Here is a 15970-nt window from a genome sequence, read left to right as displayed (position 1 = left end):
ATTTCTGTTCTTTAAGGACACCCACTTGTGGCATTTCTATCACAGAAGCACTAGGTAACTAAGACAGTGCCTAACATGGTGCCTAACACATGTTGTTGTTGTTAGATGCCAAGTCGATTCCAACTCTTAGTGATCCCACGTGACAGAGTAGAACTGCCCCCGTAGGGTTTTCTAGGCTGTAATCTTTACAGAAGCGGACTGCCAGGTCATTCCTCCCTAGGATCCACTGGGTGGGTTCTAACCACCAACCTTTCAGTTAGCAGCTGAGCACTTAACTATTTAGCTACCATCTATTGGGGGAACATTGGTAGTCAGCTGCCATCTATTGGGGGAACATTGGTAGTCCAGTGGTAGAATTCTCACCTTCCATGAGGGAGATGGAGCCCTGGTGGTGCAGTGGTTAAGCACTTGGCTGCTAACCAAAAGGTTGGCAGTTTGAACCCAGTTGCTCCACAGGAGAAAGATGTGGCAGTCTGCTTCTGTAAAGATTTACAGCCTTGGAAATCTTATGGGGCAGTTCTACGGTGCCCTATAGGGTTGCTAAGAGTAGGAATTCCACTCCATGGCAATTTTTTTTTGATGAGGGAGACACAGGTTCAATTCTCGGTCACTGCACTTTATGCTTAGCTACTATCCATCTGTCAGTGGAAGCTCGCAAGTTGCTATGATGCTGAACATGTTTCAGCAGAGCTTCCAGACTAAGATGGACTAGGAAGAATGGCCTGGCGATCTACTCCTAAAAATCAGCCACTGAAAACCCTTTGGCTCACAATGGTCCAATCCACAACCAATCGTGGGAATGGTACAGAACCAGGCAGTGTTTCATTCCGTTGTGCATGGGCACCATCAGCTGGGGATGAACTAGACGGCAGCTAACAACAATAACACCATCTAACAACCACCCCCCACCCACACATACACACTCTACAGACATAAACAAATGGATGAATCCTCTCTGGATCAGAACTATAGACAGATAATGGTCTCAGAACCCAACCACCACAAAAGCAACATAATAGCTGAGAGACAAAGCAACAAGAACCAAACAGAAAAGAAGCCTCTTTAGATAAAATGCTCCCTATTCGGGCCCATGGGGAAATGGCCCTGGGCTGGCAGGCCACCTACCTGATATTTTCATTCAGTGCATAGAGCTCGTTGCTTTGCAAGCCGCCCCCTTTGAAGACGTTGATCACAGCCGTCTGGACGCTGTGGGGAAAGAGAAATTAACCTCTGGTTGGAGGATCTGCCTACCCAGGGTCATCTCAACAAGCAGCACAGGGCTGAAGGCAGGTGGAAGGGCCAGGAAGCCCCTGCCACAAACACAGCCACGCTTTCCATCCCTGGAATCCATCCTTTCCTTCCCAGGGTCATTGGAGAAGAAAGAAGACTAAAGTCGAAGATGCACAAAGGTAGTTCCTGGCTTCTCACAGGCCAGCAAGTCTTCCTCCCTGGCCCCTCTGGCAGCCCTACTGGTGAGCAGCAACAATCAAAGTGCAGGCAGTGGGGTCTGCTTTGAGCAGACTGCATGCCCAGCAACCTGGGCCTGAAAGAATTCAAAATGGCGTTTACGGTAAACAGGAGCCAGACTGGGGCTCTTTCACCTAGGAGGCTGCTGTCTTCACAGAGCAGGCCAGTGGCCCAGGGCTAATATGAAATGATAACTCCCTGCCTTTATAAAAGAAATTGTGGTAAAATAGATACAACAAAATTTGCCATTTTAACCATTATTTAAGTGTACAATTCAGTGGCATTAATTATATTCACAATGTGGTACAATCATCACTACATTTATTTCTAAAACTTTTTCATCACCTCAAACAGAAATTCAGTACCCCTTAAGCAATAACTTCCCATTCAACCCCTCCCCTAGCCCCTGGTAACCTCTAATCTACTTTCTGTCTCTATGCATTTGCATGTTCTAGATATTTCATATAAGTGGGACCATATAATGTTTGTCTCTTTTATGTCTGGCACCTTTCACTTAACCGTGTTTTCAAGGTTCGTCCATGTTATAAAGAGAACCTCATTTCTCTTTATGGCTGAGTAATATTCCATTGTATGGATATACCACATTTTGTTTAGCCATTCATCTGCTGAGGGACACATGGGTTGTTTGCTCTTTTTGATTACTGTGCATAATACTGCTACAAATACTGGTGCGTAAGAATCTGTTTTGAGTCCCTGCTTTCAAGTCCTCTGGGTATACACCTAGGACTGGAATTGCTGGGTCATATGGTAAATCTATGTTTAACTTTTTGAGACCTTTCCTTTTTTTTTTTTTTTTAAACGGGAGCCCTGGTGGTGCAGTGGTTAAGAGCTCAGCTGCTAACCAAAAGGTCGGCAGTTCTAATCCACCAGCCGCTCCTTGGAAGCCCTATGAAGCAGTTCTACTCTATCCTATAGGGTTGCAACGAGTCAGAACTGACTCCATGGCAACACTCTTTTTTTAAAGCACTTTTCTGGGAAGAATTTCACATAAGCTAGCCTCACTTTCACTTTTCATTCCCCCTCCTGTAAGGTGTAAGGCAGTTAAGTAGAGTTAGTTTCTTGAGGGGCCAGTTAGGACTTGACTCCTTGGTCTCTGGGGCTCCAACCCAATATTTCAGCAAGGAGCTGATTACAATCTTGGTTGCACCAGGGGTCACTGGCCTTTTTTAAAGAACAAGGATCCATTTAACACCAAAACATTTCAGAGCTCCCCCCTCCACTAACACCATAAGAGTTGTGCTCTATTTGTCCATTCATTGAAAATCCCCATAATGACCCAAATTACAAAGAATTCAGTAATGCTTTAAAATAATGATGCATTCAATTTACACAAAAAGTATCTGCATAAATTGGAAAAGTAGTACCCACAGAAGTGCAAGAAATATTTATTCTGTCTCTGCTCCATGCCTAGTGTACAAAAGGTCAGCTAGACACCCTACAAAAGCTCTCAGCTTCTCCCCTTAAGTGCCTGTGGCTTACAGATACTGGTAGTCCCTGGTTTATGCCACTCATTCAGGAGACAGTAGGTTACTTGAGGGCAGGCTCTGTGTCACATACATACTTACAGGGGCCCACCCTGGGGTGCAATCCAGTTTGGAGTGTGATGAATGGGCCAGTTAACTGACTCCCATAGACCAGAGGCTCCAGAAATTTTAAGAAAATTTGCTCTTTTCATGAATTAACACGACTATAAATCACGACCTTCTGGAACCAGCAGCTACGTCAGGGTCAGATGTCACCTGGCACTGCTGTGGTCCTTGGCAGCCCTCACTCCATCCACACTAGCTGCCTCCCTTACCTATTCCAGGCCGAGTTGGAGCCCAGCTGCAGAGCCTGTCGGGTTGCTTGGAATCGGGGCAGATCGCTGAGCACCGGGGAGCTCATGAAGCGTGGTCTCGGCCTGCGGAAGGAGCCCATCTTGGGGAACTCAGTGGGCCGGCTGGGAGGGAAGCCGCGGGTCATAAGTCCAGGTGCAGGGACAGCTTCTCCTTTCGACCAGAAGGTTCCAACTGCCCTCAGAAAGGGCTGCTTCTGCTCCCAGGGCTGCCTTCTGGCCCCCAGGCTTTTTTAAAACCACAAATGTAGCCAACACCTGAAGAGAGAGGGTAGCTTTTATTGAGAACTCCTGGGCACAGCAGACCACATCTTAGAGGAAGTTGGCTGGGACTTTCCAGCCCAACTATCCTAAAAACAACTTTGGGACCCAACAATAACATCCTATACCCCGCAGATTCCCATTCACAAGATTTTGCAGGTCTCTTTTTGGTTTTAACAGTGTGGTCACCTCAAAGTGGGAAGGCAGTCCTACAGAAAAGTGATTCCTAAGCTGTGCCTGACACTGGTTCCGACAAATGTTCATCAAATCTGGGCCCTAGCTGGGTTTCAGAAGACCCTGCAACGTGTGGATTAAGAGATGAATTTTAAAAATGCCCCAACAATGCAAGAGCTTCTTGTCCTGGCACTGGAGACCTTCCATCACAGACTCTTACATGCCAGTCCACCTGCATTGCTCAGCATTTTCCAAGGCATCAGTCCTCTTCACTCGAGCACTTATCAGTTCCCTTACCTGTCACTCATTCGTTCATTTTATCAGGATATATTTATTGTTTACTATTTGTTAACCACTATGAGCTGTGGATGACTCAAAGATTTCTAAGACGTAGTCCATGCCTTCAAGGGGCTCAAGGCTTATGAAGAAGTATTTGTTCGTGTATTCATTCACACAACAAATATTTACTAAGCAAATTTTTAGTGAGCACCTACGTGTCAGAAACCCTGGTGGTGTTGTGGTTAAGTGCTACGGCTGCTAACCAAAAGGTCAGCAGTTGGAATCCACCAGGCGCTCCTTGGAAACTCTATGGGGCAGGTCTACTCTGTCCTATAGGGTCACTATGAGTCAGAATTAACTCGACCGCAACCGGTTTGGTTTTGGTTTTACTATGTGTCAGGCACTCACTCAGACAATGGGGATATAATGGTGGCCCCAGGCAACATGGTCCTAGATTCATGGAATTTATAACAAGCAAATACTGTTCCATGTCATGCCTAGTCCCTCTCCAAGCTTTTGATCATGTCTACTGCTCCCCTTGCCCGGAATTCCTTCCCTTTTCATCTCTATTTACCCAAATCCAACTTACCCTGCAGGGTTGGGTTCAAGAGTAGCGTTTCCTAGGAGGCTTTACGGCTGAGTGGTTAAAGACAACGGCTTTGCAGTGAACCTGGGTTCCAGTCTTAACTTGGCCACTCACAAGTTGTGTGACTTTGGGCAAATTACTTAACCTAAGAGTCCTCAGCTGTTACCAATATGAACTTCACCAGACTGGTAAGAGATGAAATGAGAGATACGACATGCCCAGCAGAATGGCAGACCCATGGCCCTCAAGCATTGGCTCTTTTCATCCAGATTGATCTCTTTTTTTCCTCTTTGCCTTTGGACCTACAATTTGTTTTCTTATTCTTTAATAAGCTTAAGTCTAAATCACTGACTTAAAATGAGTTTTGGAGCTGGTCAGCATTATAGTCACGTTTTTCTTGAGGGTTTAAGGTTTAGCCCCAAAGTATTCTCACTGCCACCTCTCTTACCAGCTAACTCTGTTACATTCCCCAAACCGACACTGAAATAGAAAGAGATATTCCAGCCAACAACGTCAACCTTCCAGCTCAAAGATGGAGAAGGTTTTGAAGCCACAGCTGCAGTGTTTGAACAAAGAGGCCCCAGTGTACCATCTCCAAATTAAACATGCTGCTCTGGTCGGAAGAGGAGCAAGGCAGCCAAAATGGGCACCAAGGCATTCCATCATATAGTATGGGGTGTATGTGTGTGTGTGTGCAAGCAACAGTAATGGCAGTGAACTTGGAATTAAAAAGAAAAGTTTCCATCGAGTTAATTCCAACTCATGGCAACCCCATGTGTTACAGAGTAGAACTTTCCTATAGGGTTTTCTTGGCTGTAATCTTTACAGAAGAGCCCTAGTGGTGCAATGGTTAAGCGCTTCGCTGCTAATCGAAAGGTTGATGGTTTAAGCCTATCTAGCAGCTCCATGAGATATAGCCTAGGAAACCCTATGGGGCCATTCTACCCTACCATATGGGCTCAACTGTAAGTCAGAATCCACTTGACAGCACACAACAACAGAAGCAGTTTGCCAACCCTTTCTTCCACAAAGCAGCTGGGGGGATTCGAACCACCAACAGTTAGGTTAGCAGCCAATCACAAACCACTTGCGCCACCCAAGCTCCTGTGAACTTGTAACACCAAGAGTCAAAAAAGAAATAGCTAGCCATGCTTCTCAAATGTCTTTTTTAAAAAAAGAAAAGCAGACTTGTGAGCCATTTTATTTTTTTTGTCTTTCCTTTTCTGTCCCTCCACCCCATGCTCAGAATGAGCCAATAGTTACTAAAATTTATCATGTAAATACCGAGGAAGTCATATTAAGCCTGTTAAGTTTCAAAGGGTCTCAATAACTCCACAAATCCCACTAGAATTTGGCAAGATCTATGTAAATCAATGAACGAGGGGCAGAAGAAATAAAACCAAGGACACCCCTTCGGAATTCTTAAACTGGCGAGCTTTGGAATTCAACTTTGCCCAAGAAAGGTCACCCTATGAAGACAGGATCCATTTCACTGCCTTTCTTTAAATGGGCCTGCTAAGTGCAATTCATCTGTGTAATCACAGATAGTAACTCCTTTCATGAGGCTCTTAAACCCGAGGTGATGGAGCTGCCTCCCACTCCCGGCACTTGTACAGGGATGTAGAAAGGTGAGAATGGATTGTTCCAGGTGTTTACCTTCCGCCTTCCTGCTGACTCCAGGAGACACTGGGGATCACGGGGCTGGCTCCTCTCCCCCTCTGCTTCTCAGTAAGCGCTCCCCAGGCCCCCACTCCAGGTCGTCTGAGTATCCAGCAAAGCACAGAGGCAGCCTGTCCCTCTTCTAAATAAGGGCAATTTTCAGCCAAAAGGACAAGGACTGCAGCTCCCGCAGCTTTGAGTCAAGTGCAGAGTAACAAAGAATGAGGAGCTTGCCTCTGACTCATTTTTCACCTCCCAAATCTGCCCCTCTAGGGACTGTAAAATTGAAGAGAGGCTTTGAATCTGTACAAAGGCGCTGTGGGATTGGAAGAGACACAGATGCCAGCCATATCTAGAAGCGGAATCTTTGATGTGGTGAAAAAATGTGAAACTGTTCACTACAGATTAGTAAGTAAGCCTGGCAAATGGCAAGTGCCACATAAGTGTTTGTTAAATAAATAAAATAACTCGTTGAGAGTCTCAGATCCTGACAGGCTGAGGAGAATCTGAACTGTCCTTGTTTTCACCACTCCTATGACCTGAACCGAGCCAAGAGGCCTCCCCAGACCACCAGAGAAGAAGCTGTTGGGAGCGCTGACAAGAGTGACCTAAAGGAAAAAGCTGACACACCCTGTACCCACCTGCTACAATGTGGGCCCCTCAGGCAGAGGCTCGTCCTGACCTAAATATGAAAAATCAGAAAATGACAAGTGAGATGGGGCTTCAGAGTAGAGCCAGCCCAGGTCCTAGCTTACAGACGACAAAAGTGAACCCCAGAGAAGCAAAGAAACTTGTCCAAGGTCACCAGGGTAGGAGAGAGCCAGGTGTGGCTAGAACTCGAGTTCCCTAACTCCTGATCTGGAGTTCCCCAGCCCCCACCTAGGCAATTCTATGGAAAAAAAAAAAAATTCTATGAAGTCGGGTCTTATTCATCCTCGTATCCTCAGGCCACAGCTCACTGCTCCAAGATAAAGATGAAGGAAAAGAATAGGAAATCAAGAAGGCATCTCTGTCTGCCTGACATGCTAGGTACTGCCCAAATAGGTAAACTTACTCAAAAAACAAAATTACTTGAAGATCAAAGAGGTTAAGTAACCTGCCCAAAGTCACACAGCTCATAAGCAGCAAACCAGTGACTGGAGTCCAGATGATCCACCTAATTCTCCAGCCCATTCCTACTTTGCCCTGCTACCAGACTAAGCAGAAAACCAAAATCAAAGCTACCAAATTAGTTAGGATGGTCCAGTCCCAAGACTTCATATCAGAATTTAAATTTCATGCCCTGGAGATAAATAAACTGTCATAAAGATTTTTATGACTAATTTGACGGAGGAAAGAGTTGTGGTGAGGGAAAAGGAAACCATTAAGGGAAAAAGCACGGATTGCCTTTATTAGATACTACATCCCTTACTAGCTGTGTGACCCTGGACAAGTTACGTGACCTTTCTAAGGCTCGAATTCCTCCCACATGAAGTGAAGATGCTAATTGTGACTACCTTAGGGTTGTATAAAGATCAAACGAATAAACATTTGTAAAGCACTTAAAACAATGCCTGGCAAATGGCGTCATGCTTGGTAAAGTAGAGGGTCAGCGAAAAAGGGGAAGACCCTCAAAGAGATAGACTGACACAGTGGCTGCAACAATGGGCTCAAGCATAACACGGATTGAGGATGGCCCAGGACCTGGCAAGGCTTCGCTCTGTTGTACATAGGGGTAGCTATGAGTCAGAATCAACTCGACGGCACCTAACAACAACCACCTAAGTGTTTGATAAATAAATAAAATAACCTGTTATTTCTAAATCTCCAAGCCATGAAGGCAATGGGAACACAGCAACATCTCCCTCTGCTGCAGGCCACCTCGACAACATCTGGAAATCCTCCACTTGGGAGGAGGCAAGGCCTCTAAGCCCCATCGCCGTAACTCATGGGTTTATTTACCGAGCCCCCACATCTGGGTAGCATGTTCCTCAAAGTTTTTCCATACATCATCTCACTTCTAAGTGTCATCCCAACTCAATAAGGCAGGTTGAGCAGGGATTAAGTCACGGATTAGGAAACTGAGGAGAAATGAGTTGGCTAAGGCTAGAAAGCAGTTAAGTCAGGGACCAGAATCCGATCGCAAGTCTTCCAACCGCAAGTGTGGCCCGCCATGTGTGCCCTGCTGGGAGACTCTTCTTCTTCCTATATATATACTTTTAATATTTTTATTATGAAACGTATTTTTAAGAGTTTTAAATATGAAACAGGCCTCCTAACTGCTCAAGATGAAGGAAAGAGATAAAAATGAATAAGGCGTCAGCTGCCTTCCTGAAACAATCTTAAAAAAATACACACACAGCTTAAGTAATGATAATAAACTACCACCTACTTAAGAATCAGAGCCCTGGTGGTGTAGTGGTTAGGAGCTATGGCTGCTAATCAAAAGGGTGGCAATTCAAATCTACCAGCAGTTTCTTGGAAACCCAATGGGGAGTTCTACTCTGTTCTACAGGATCGTTATGAGTCAGAATCAACTGGACAGCAGTGGGTTTGTTTTAGTTTTTTACATAAGAAATAGAATGTCACCAATACCTAGGAAACCCTGGGCACTCCTATTTTTCTGATAATAGCACATTCACCTTTTGTAAAAAATGTAAATATTCACATAAATCTACAACATACAAAGTGAAAGCCTTCCCTCTGGTCACTTAACAGTGTAAAGAGGCTCTGTCAGTAGAACTTCATGAGATCACAGACATGTTCTATATCTGCACTGTCCAATCCTGTAGCCACATGCGGCTACTGAGCACTTGAAATGTGTCTAGCGCAGGTGAGAAACTGAATTTTTCATTTTCATAAATTTTAATTTAATTTTCAATAAGCCACACAAGTGTGTACACATAATAATTTAATAAGAATGAGCAATTTTTTTCTTCCCTCTTAATAATACGTCATGGCTGTCTTCCCATATCACTATGTATTGATCTACTTCATTATTTTTAATGAATGAAATGCTTATTTCATTTCCTGGTGGCACAGTAGTTAAGCATTTGGCTGCTAACCAAAAGGTCAGCAGTTCGAATCCACCAGCTGCTCCTATGGGGCAGTCCTACTTTGTCCTATAGGGTCACTATGAGTTGGAATCGACTGGACGGCAATGGGTTATGAGTGGGTTATTTCATTTAGGGGATGTTGCTATCGACTCGACGGCAGTGGGTGGGTAGGCTGTTGTTAGGTGCCATCGAGTCAGTTTTGACTCACAGCGACCCTGTATGACAGAGTAAGACTGCCCCATAGGGTTTTCTAGGCTGTAATCATTACGGAAGCAGATTGCCAGGTTTTTCTCCCGTGGAGCCTCTGGGTAGGTTTGAACTACCAACCTTTTGGTTAGCAGCTGGGTACTTAACTGTTGCACCACCAGGGCTCATTCATTTAGGGGACAGATACTTTATTTAACCAATTTCCTATTGTTATTGTTGTCGTTAGGTGCCCTCGAGTCAGTTCCGACTCGTGGCAATCCTATGTACAACGGAATGGAACACTGCCCGGTCCTGCAATATCTGCACAAGCATTGCTGTGTTTGAGCCCATTGTTGCAGTCATTTGTCAATGCATCTCATCGAGGGTCTTCCTCTTTTTCGCTGGCCTTCTCCTTTACCAAGCATGATGCCCCTCCTGATAACATGTCCAAAGTGCATAAGACAAAGTATCCGCCATCATTTTTCTAAAGATCATTTTGGTTGTACTTCTTCCAAGACAGATTTGTTCATTCTGGCAGTTCATGGTATATTCCATATTCTTTGGCAACGCCATAATTCAAAGGCATCAGTTCTTCTTCAGTCTTCCTTATTCACTGTCAAGCTCTTGCATGCATACGAGGCGACTGAAAATACCATGGCTTGGGTCAGGCGCACCTTAGTCCTCAGAGACATTCTTGCTTTTTAACACTTTAAAGAAGTCTTTTGTGGAAGATTTACCCAATGCAATGCATCGTTTGATTTCTTGGCTGCTGCTTCCATGGGTGTTAATTGTGGATCCAAGTAAAATGAAATCCTTGACAACTTCAATCTTCCCTCTGTTTATCATGATGTTGTTTTTGTTCCACTTGTGAGGATTTTTCTTTCCTTTATGTCAAGGTGTAACTCACACTGAAGGCTGTAGTCTTTGCTCTTCATAATTAAGTGCTTCAAGTCCTCAATATTTAGGTAGTTTCCAGTTTTTTCATTACTGAAAAGAATGAGCATATTTCTCAGTCTTAGGGTCCACATGACCAGTTCTGTGGGATGCATTCTCAGAATGCAACTGTTGGTCAAACAGCCAAGTAATTCTTAGCTAGCTGAATTCTCTGACTCTAGCCCTCACCCCCTCAACAGCCCAGAAACAGCACTGCAGAGTTGAGAGGTACAATGGCTGCTACCCTAGATGATGAGGGCCACAGGGCTCTGGAGTCAGTCACTCTCACTCTGCCACTTACCGACTGCATACCTTGGTCTTCCCTGAACTACAGTTTCTACAGCTGAAACGTGGAAAAAGGAAAAGTTACCTTGGACGGTGGTTGTGATGATGAGAGGGATTGTTTATGCTTGCCTGCTCTGGTCCCTGCAACTGTGCAGGTGCTAGACACAGGTGCAACGGAGGCTCAGACCGAGGCGCCTAAACCACTTACTGGCCTTCATACTTACTGTGTGACCCTGGCCAGGTGACTTAGGATTGGCAGGAGGGCCAAATGAGATGATTCAAGCAAGGCTTAGACTAGTTTCGCAGGAAGTGCTTAATAAATGCTACCTAATTTTTTTTTTTATTGTTTATTATCACCACTTCCACAACAATCATCATCACCACAGTACAAAAAATTCAACACTTAAAGGTCCCTGGGTGGCACAAACAGCTTGTGCCCGACTACTAACCTAAAGGTTGGCGGTTTGAACCCACAGAGTGGTGTGATGGAAGAAAAGGCCTGGCAATCTGCTTCCATAAGGATTATAGCCAAGAAAACCCTATGGAGCAGTTCTACTCTGTAACACATGGGGCTGCCATGAGTCAGAATCAACTCAAGGGCAACAGGCATCAACGTCTGTTAGAGCAACTACAGCGTTTTAGTCAGTATTCTCTTCTGAAGGACTGATGCAGTTTACATTTAGAAAAATGTCCTTCAAAACTGATGCTTGGAGGAGCCCTGGTGGCGCAGTGGTTAGCGTTTGGCTGCTAACCAAAGGTTGGTGGTTTAAACCCCCAGACACTCCTAGGGAGAGAGATGTGGCAGTCTGCTTCTGTAAAGATTACAGCCTTGAAAACTTATGGGGCAGTTCTATTGTAGCCTCACTATGAGTCAGAATCAGCTCACCGGCAACAGGTTTGGTGCTTAGAGGGTTCTCATCAGGTATCTGTGGAGAACTGAAGGTAACAGTGGACCTGCAGCATTCATTACTAAGGGCTCCCAAGGGCCCTGGATAAATGAAGTGCTGTGATGCTTACAGGGCAAGGTGGGCCGTCACCTGCCTTGCTCTATCTACAAGGCTCACCCCACAGGAGTTCCTAGCCTCTTCCTCCCAGCCTCCATGGCCCAGGCAGGGGGGTAGGGCCTGAGGTGGGGGGCCACAGCCCTGCCAACAGAGCCAATGGTTGGACAAAGGTGGAGCACTGAGTGGAAAATGCAAATGAATTCCACTAAGTCTCCAATCTTTGACTCTGAAAAGGGAAGTAGAGTCATGGCACAACAACTTAAAATAAAGAAGTGGGTGGCTTATAATGACTCTAGGGCTTCCAGGAAAAAGCCATTCTGAGTGTAAACAACAAAGAAGTCAAAGAAAAACCAAGTCACACAGTCTATGCGACAGTCCAGAAAATGAGAAGTCCATCCCCAGGGAAACATGACAGGCTGCCCATTTAATACCTACCCCTCGGGAGCCTCTGAAGCAAGCAGGCCCAGCATGGGACCTCTTCTCTGGGACCTGAACACAGGAATAAAGATGCGACATCCCTCTGCACCATCAGGGTTAAGATACTGTCATGTGACTCAACCAATCCACTCTCTAACTGCAGCCAGAATTATCTGTACGGTGACAACAATGATGATAATGATAGCGCCATTCCTTTACTGAGTGCCAACTGCGTATCAGGCACTTGACAGGTATTGTCTCAGTGTTTTAGAATTATTTTAAGGGGTTTTGAACAAAAACCTTTAATGAAATAGACTAGAAAATATTAGAGTGCATCACATTTTGGGAAGTTTGTGTATGTATTTGTTGTTGGTTGTTGTCAAGTTGATTCCAACTCACGGTAACCTTATGTGTGCAGAGTAGAACTGTGCTCCACAGGGTGCGGGTATATTTTCAATGGCTGATTTTTTCCAAAGTAGATTGTGTGGTAGGGTATTTTCTTTTTTAAAATTTATTTTTATTTATTGTGCTTTAAGTGAAAGTTTACAATTCAAGTCAGTTTCTTATACAAAAACTTACACACACATTGTTATGTGACCCTAGTTGCTCTCCCTACAATGTGCAGCACATTCCTCTTCTCCACCCTGTATTTCCCGTGTCCATTCAACCAGTTCCTGTCCCTCTCCGCATTCTCATCTCACTTCCGGACAGGAGCTGCCCACAGTCTCATGTGTCTACTTAAGCTAAGAAGCATATTCCTCACCAGTATCTGTCTTAGTCATCCAGTGCTGCTAAAACAGAAATACCACAATTGGATGGCCTTAACAAGAGAAATTTATTTCTTCACGGTGAAGTAAGCTAAAAGTCCAAATTCAGGGCATCAGCTTCAGGGGAAGGCTTTCTCTCTGTCAGCCTTCTCATCAGTCTTCCCCCAGACTAAGAGCTTCTCTGCACAGAAACCCCAGGTCCAAAGGACGAGCTCTGCTCCTGGCACTGCTTTCCTGGTGGTATGAGGTCCCCCTGTCTCTCTGCTCACTTCTTTCTTTTGTATCTCAAGAGATTGCCTCAGGACACAATCCATTCCTGTAGACTGAGTCCTGCCTCACTAACAAAACTGCCGCCCATCCTCCCTCATTAACATCACAGAGGCAGGATTTACAACACAGGAAAACCACACAATACTGGGAATCATGGCCCAGCCCAATTGATACACACATTTTTGGGATGACATAATTCAATCCATGACAGTATCATTTTATGTCTTACAGTCCAGTCTAATCTTTGTCTGAAGAATTGGCTTCGGGAATGGTTTTAGTTTGGGGCTAACAGTCCGGGAGCCATGTCCTCCAGGGTCCCTCCAGTCTCAGTCAGACCATTAAGTCTGGTCTTTTTACTAGAATTTGAGTTCTGCATCCCACGTGGTGGGGTATTTTCAAAGGCAGCTTTTTTGGAAGCAGGTTCCTAGACCCATCTTCTGAGGTGCCTCTGGGTGGACTTGAACTGTCAAACTTTCAGTTAGCAACTGAGCACTTTAACCGCTTGCAGCACCCAGGAAATACATATATATACACACATATATACACATATTGTATATTGAGTCCAAATGTAAGTTGTATTTCATATCGTGTGTTCCACTCGAAAAAGTTTGAAAGCCCCTGTGTCTGACCTTTATAACCATCAGGAGGTAGGTGCTATTGCCATCCCCATCTTTGTTGTTATTGTTCTTGTTAGTTGCTATCGAGTCAGCTTTGCTAATGGCAACCGTATGTATAACAGAACAAAACATTGCCTGGTCCTTTGCCATCTCCATGATCTTTTATATGTTTGAGTCCATTATTGAGGCTGGAGCTCTGGTGGCAGCACAGTGCTTAAGAGCTCAGCTGCTAACCAAAAAGGTCAGCAGTTCAAATCCACCAGCTGCTCCCTGGAAACCATATGGGGTAGTTTTATTCTGTCCTATAGGGTCTCTCTCTGGAAACCCTGCTGGCATAGTGGTTAAGTGCTATGGCTGCTAACCAAAAGGTCAGCAGTTTAAATCCACCAGCCGCTCCCTGGAAACCATATGGGGTAGTTTTACTCTGTCCTATAGGGTCTCTCTCTGGAAACCCTGCTGGCATAGTGGTTAAGTGCTATGGCTGCTAACCAAAAGGTCAGCAGTTCAAATCCACCAGGCGCTCCTTGGAAACTCTATAGGGCAGTTCTACTCTGACCTATAGGGTCGCTATGAGTCAGAATCGACTCGACGGCAATGGGTTTGGTTTTTTTTGGTTTATAGACTCAACAACAACAGGTTATTGTTGAGGCTATTGTGTCAATCCATCTCATTGAGGCTTTTTCTCATTTTTGCTGACCCTCTACTTTACCAAAAGTGATGTCCTTTTCTATCTACTGGTCTTTCCTGATGATGTGGCCAAAGAAAGCAAAATGAAGTCTCACCATCCTCGCTTCTAAGGAGCATTCTAGTTGTATTTCTTCTAAGGCTGATCTGTTTGTTCTTTTGGCAGTCCACGGTATACTCGATATTCTTCACCAACACCAGAATTTAAATGCATCAATTCTTCTTCTGTCTCCTTTTTCCATTGCCCAGCTTTCACATGCATATGAGGCCTACAGAGAAGGCTTACAGAAATGGAGGTGCTAAGTGTTTAATTTGTTTAAGGACACTGGCTTGTAAGAGGATGCACTGGGACAAGAACCCAACAGAACAGAGCCCACCACACTCATGTCACTGTGCTGCTTAATCTGTTGCCATCGAGTCTACTTTACTCATAGTGACCCAATAGGACAGAGCAGAACTGCCCCATAGGGTTTCCAAGGAGCGAATGGTGGATTCAAACTGTCAATGTTTTGGTTAGCAGAGGAGCTCTTAAACACTGGACCACCAGGGTGCCTCTCTGTTGCTTAAATGCCTTCAAAGGCTTCCCACAGCTTTAAAAAAAAAAAAACCCAAGCTCTGTTCTCTCACCCTTAGCTCCCACCACTCTGCACACCACTTCATTGGCCTTCCTTCATTTCCTCAAACACTCTGCCTCAGGAACTTCACACGTGCTGGGTCCTCCACACAGAACACTTTCCACCTACTTCTTCAGGCTCAGACCCACACACCCTTTATCACTTGTCCTTCACTTGTTCAGCGAGGCCCTCCTTCCCCCTCACCCCTAAGCCAGATCTCCCCATAGAGCCGCCTCCCACCTCCTTTGTAGTCTTGTCACACTCAACCTCAATAAATGCCCTTGGAATTACAGTGAAACCTGTGACAGCCGGAACTTGATAGGACTGCCTTGTTTTTCCAGCTTTTGCAAGTTTTCCACCTTTGACAGGCTGCATTGTTACCACTTTTTTTTTTTTTTTCTTTTTTAAATTTTATTGTGTTTTAGGGGAAAGTTTATAGCACAAATTAGTTTCCCATTCAAATTTATATGCAAATTGTTTTGTGACATTAGTTGCAATCCCTGCAATGTGTCAACACTCTCCCTCTTTCCCTTTCCACCCTGGGTTCTCCATGTCCATTTATCTGGTTTTCTTGTCCCTTCCTGCCTTCTCGCCAGTGCTTTTGGACAGGTGTTGCCCATTTGGTCTCACATACTTGATTGAACTAAGAAGCGCGTTCCTCAGATGTGTTATTGTTGTTTTATAGACCTGTCTAATCTTTGGCTGAGGGTGAACTTCGGGAGCCCTGGTGGCTTCAGGTCTGAGTTAGCAGGGTATCCAGGGACCATAGTCTCAGAGGTTAACACTTTTCTATCACTGGTTTTAGTGGAAAATATTTGAGTTTTCCTTTCCTGACAGATTAATGCCTTACACAGGTTCCAGCTTCCACAGGTTTTAC

At 44.8% G+C, this 15970-nt stretch overlaps 1 protein-coding gene across 4 annotated transcripts in view; it reads right to left on the bottom strand.

Moving 5' to 3' along the window:
• Nucleotides 1-15970, bottom strand: part of PRR5L (proline rich 5 like) — a 100121-nt gene that overhangs the window by 66423 nt on the left and 17728 nt on the right. For 2 of the 4 annotated variants that reach the window (XM_049890885.1, XM_049890888.1), the window contains exons 2-3: nucleotides 3287-3580; nucleotides 1126-1206 (exon numbers count right to left, since the gene is read on the bottom strand). In XM_049890885.1, coding sequence (XP_049746842.1) covers nucleotides 1126-1206; nucleotides 3287-3450 — 245 coding nt within the window. In that variant the 5' untranslated portion in view covers nucleotides 3451-3580. Of the gene's footprint in view, nucleotides 1-1125; nucleotides 1207-3286; nucleotides 3581-6278; nucleotides 6902-6922; nucleotides 6964-15970 lie in introns of those variants that run through there. The other 2 variants (XM_049890886.1, XM_049890887.1) reach the window with 2 other exon arrangements.

Source organism: Elephas maximus, chromosome 7 (genome assembly GCF_024166365.1).
Source record: "Elephas maximus indicus isolate mEleMax1 chromosome 7, mEleMax1 primary haplotype, whole genome shotgun sequence".
Lineage (NCBI taxonomy): Eukaryota > Metazoa > Chordata > Mammalia > Proboscidea > Elephantidae > Elephas > Elephas maximus.
The sequence above is the reverse complement of the archived record's forward strand: the minus strand, read 5'-3'. Positions and strand labels throughout refer to the sequence as shown.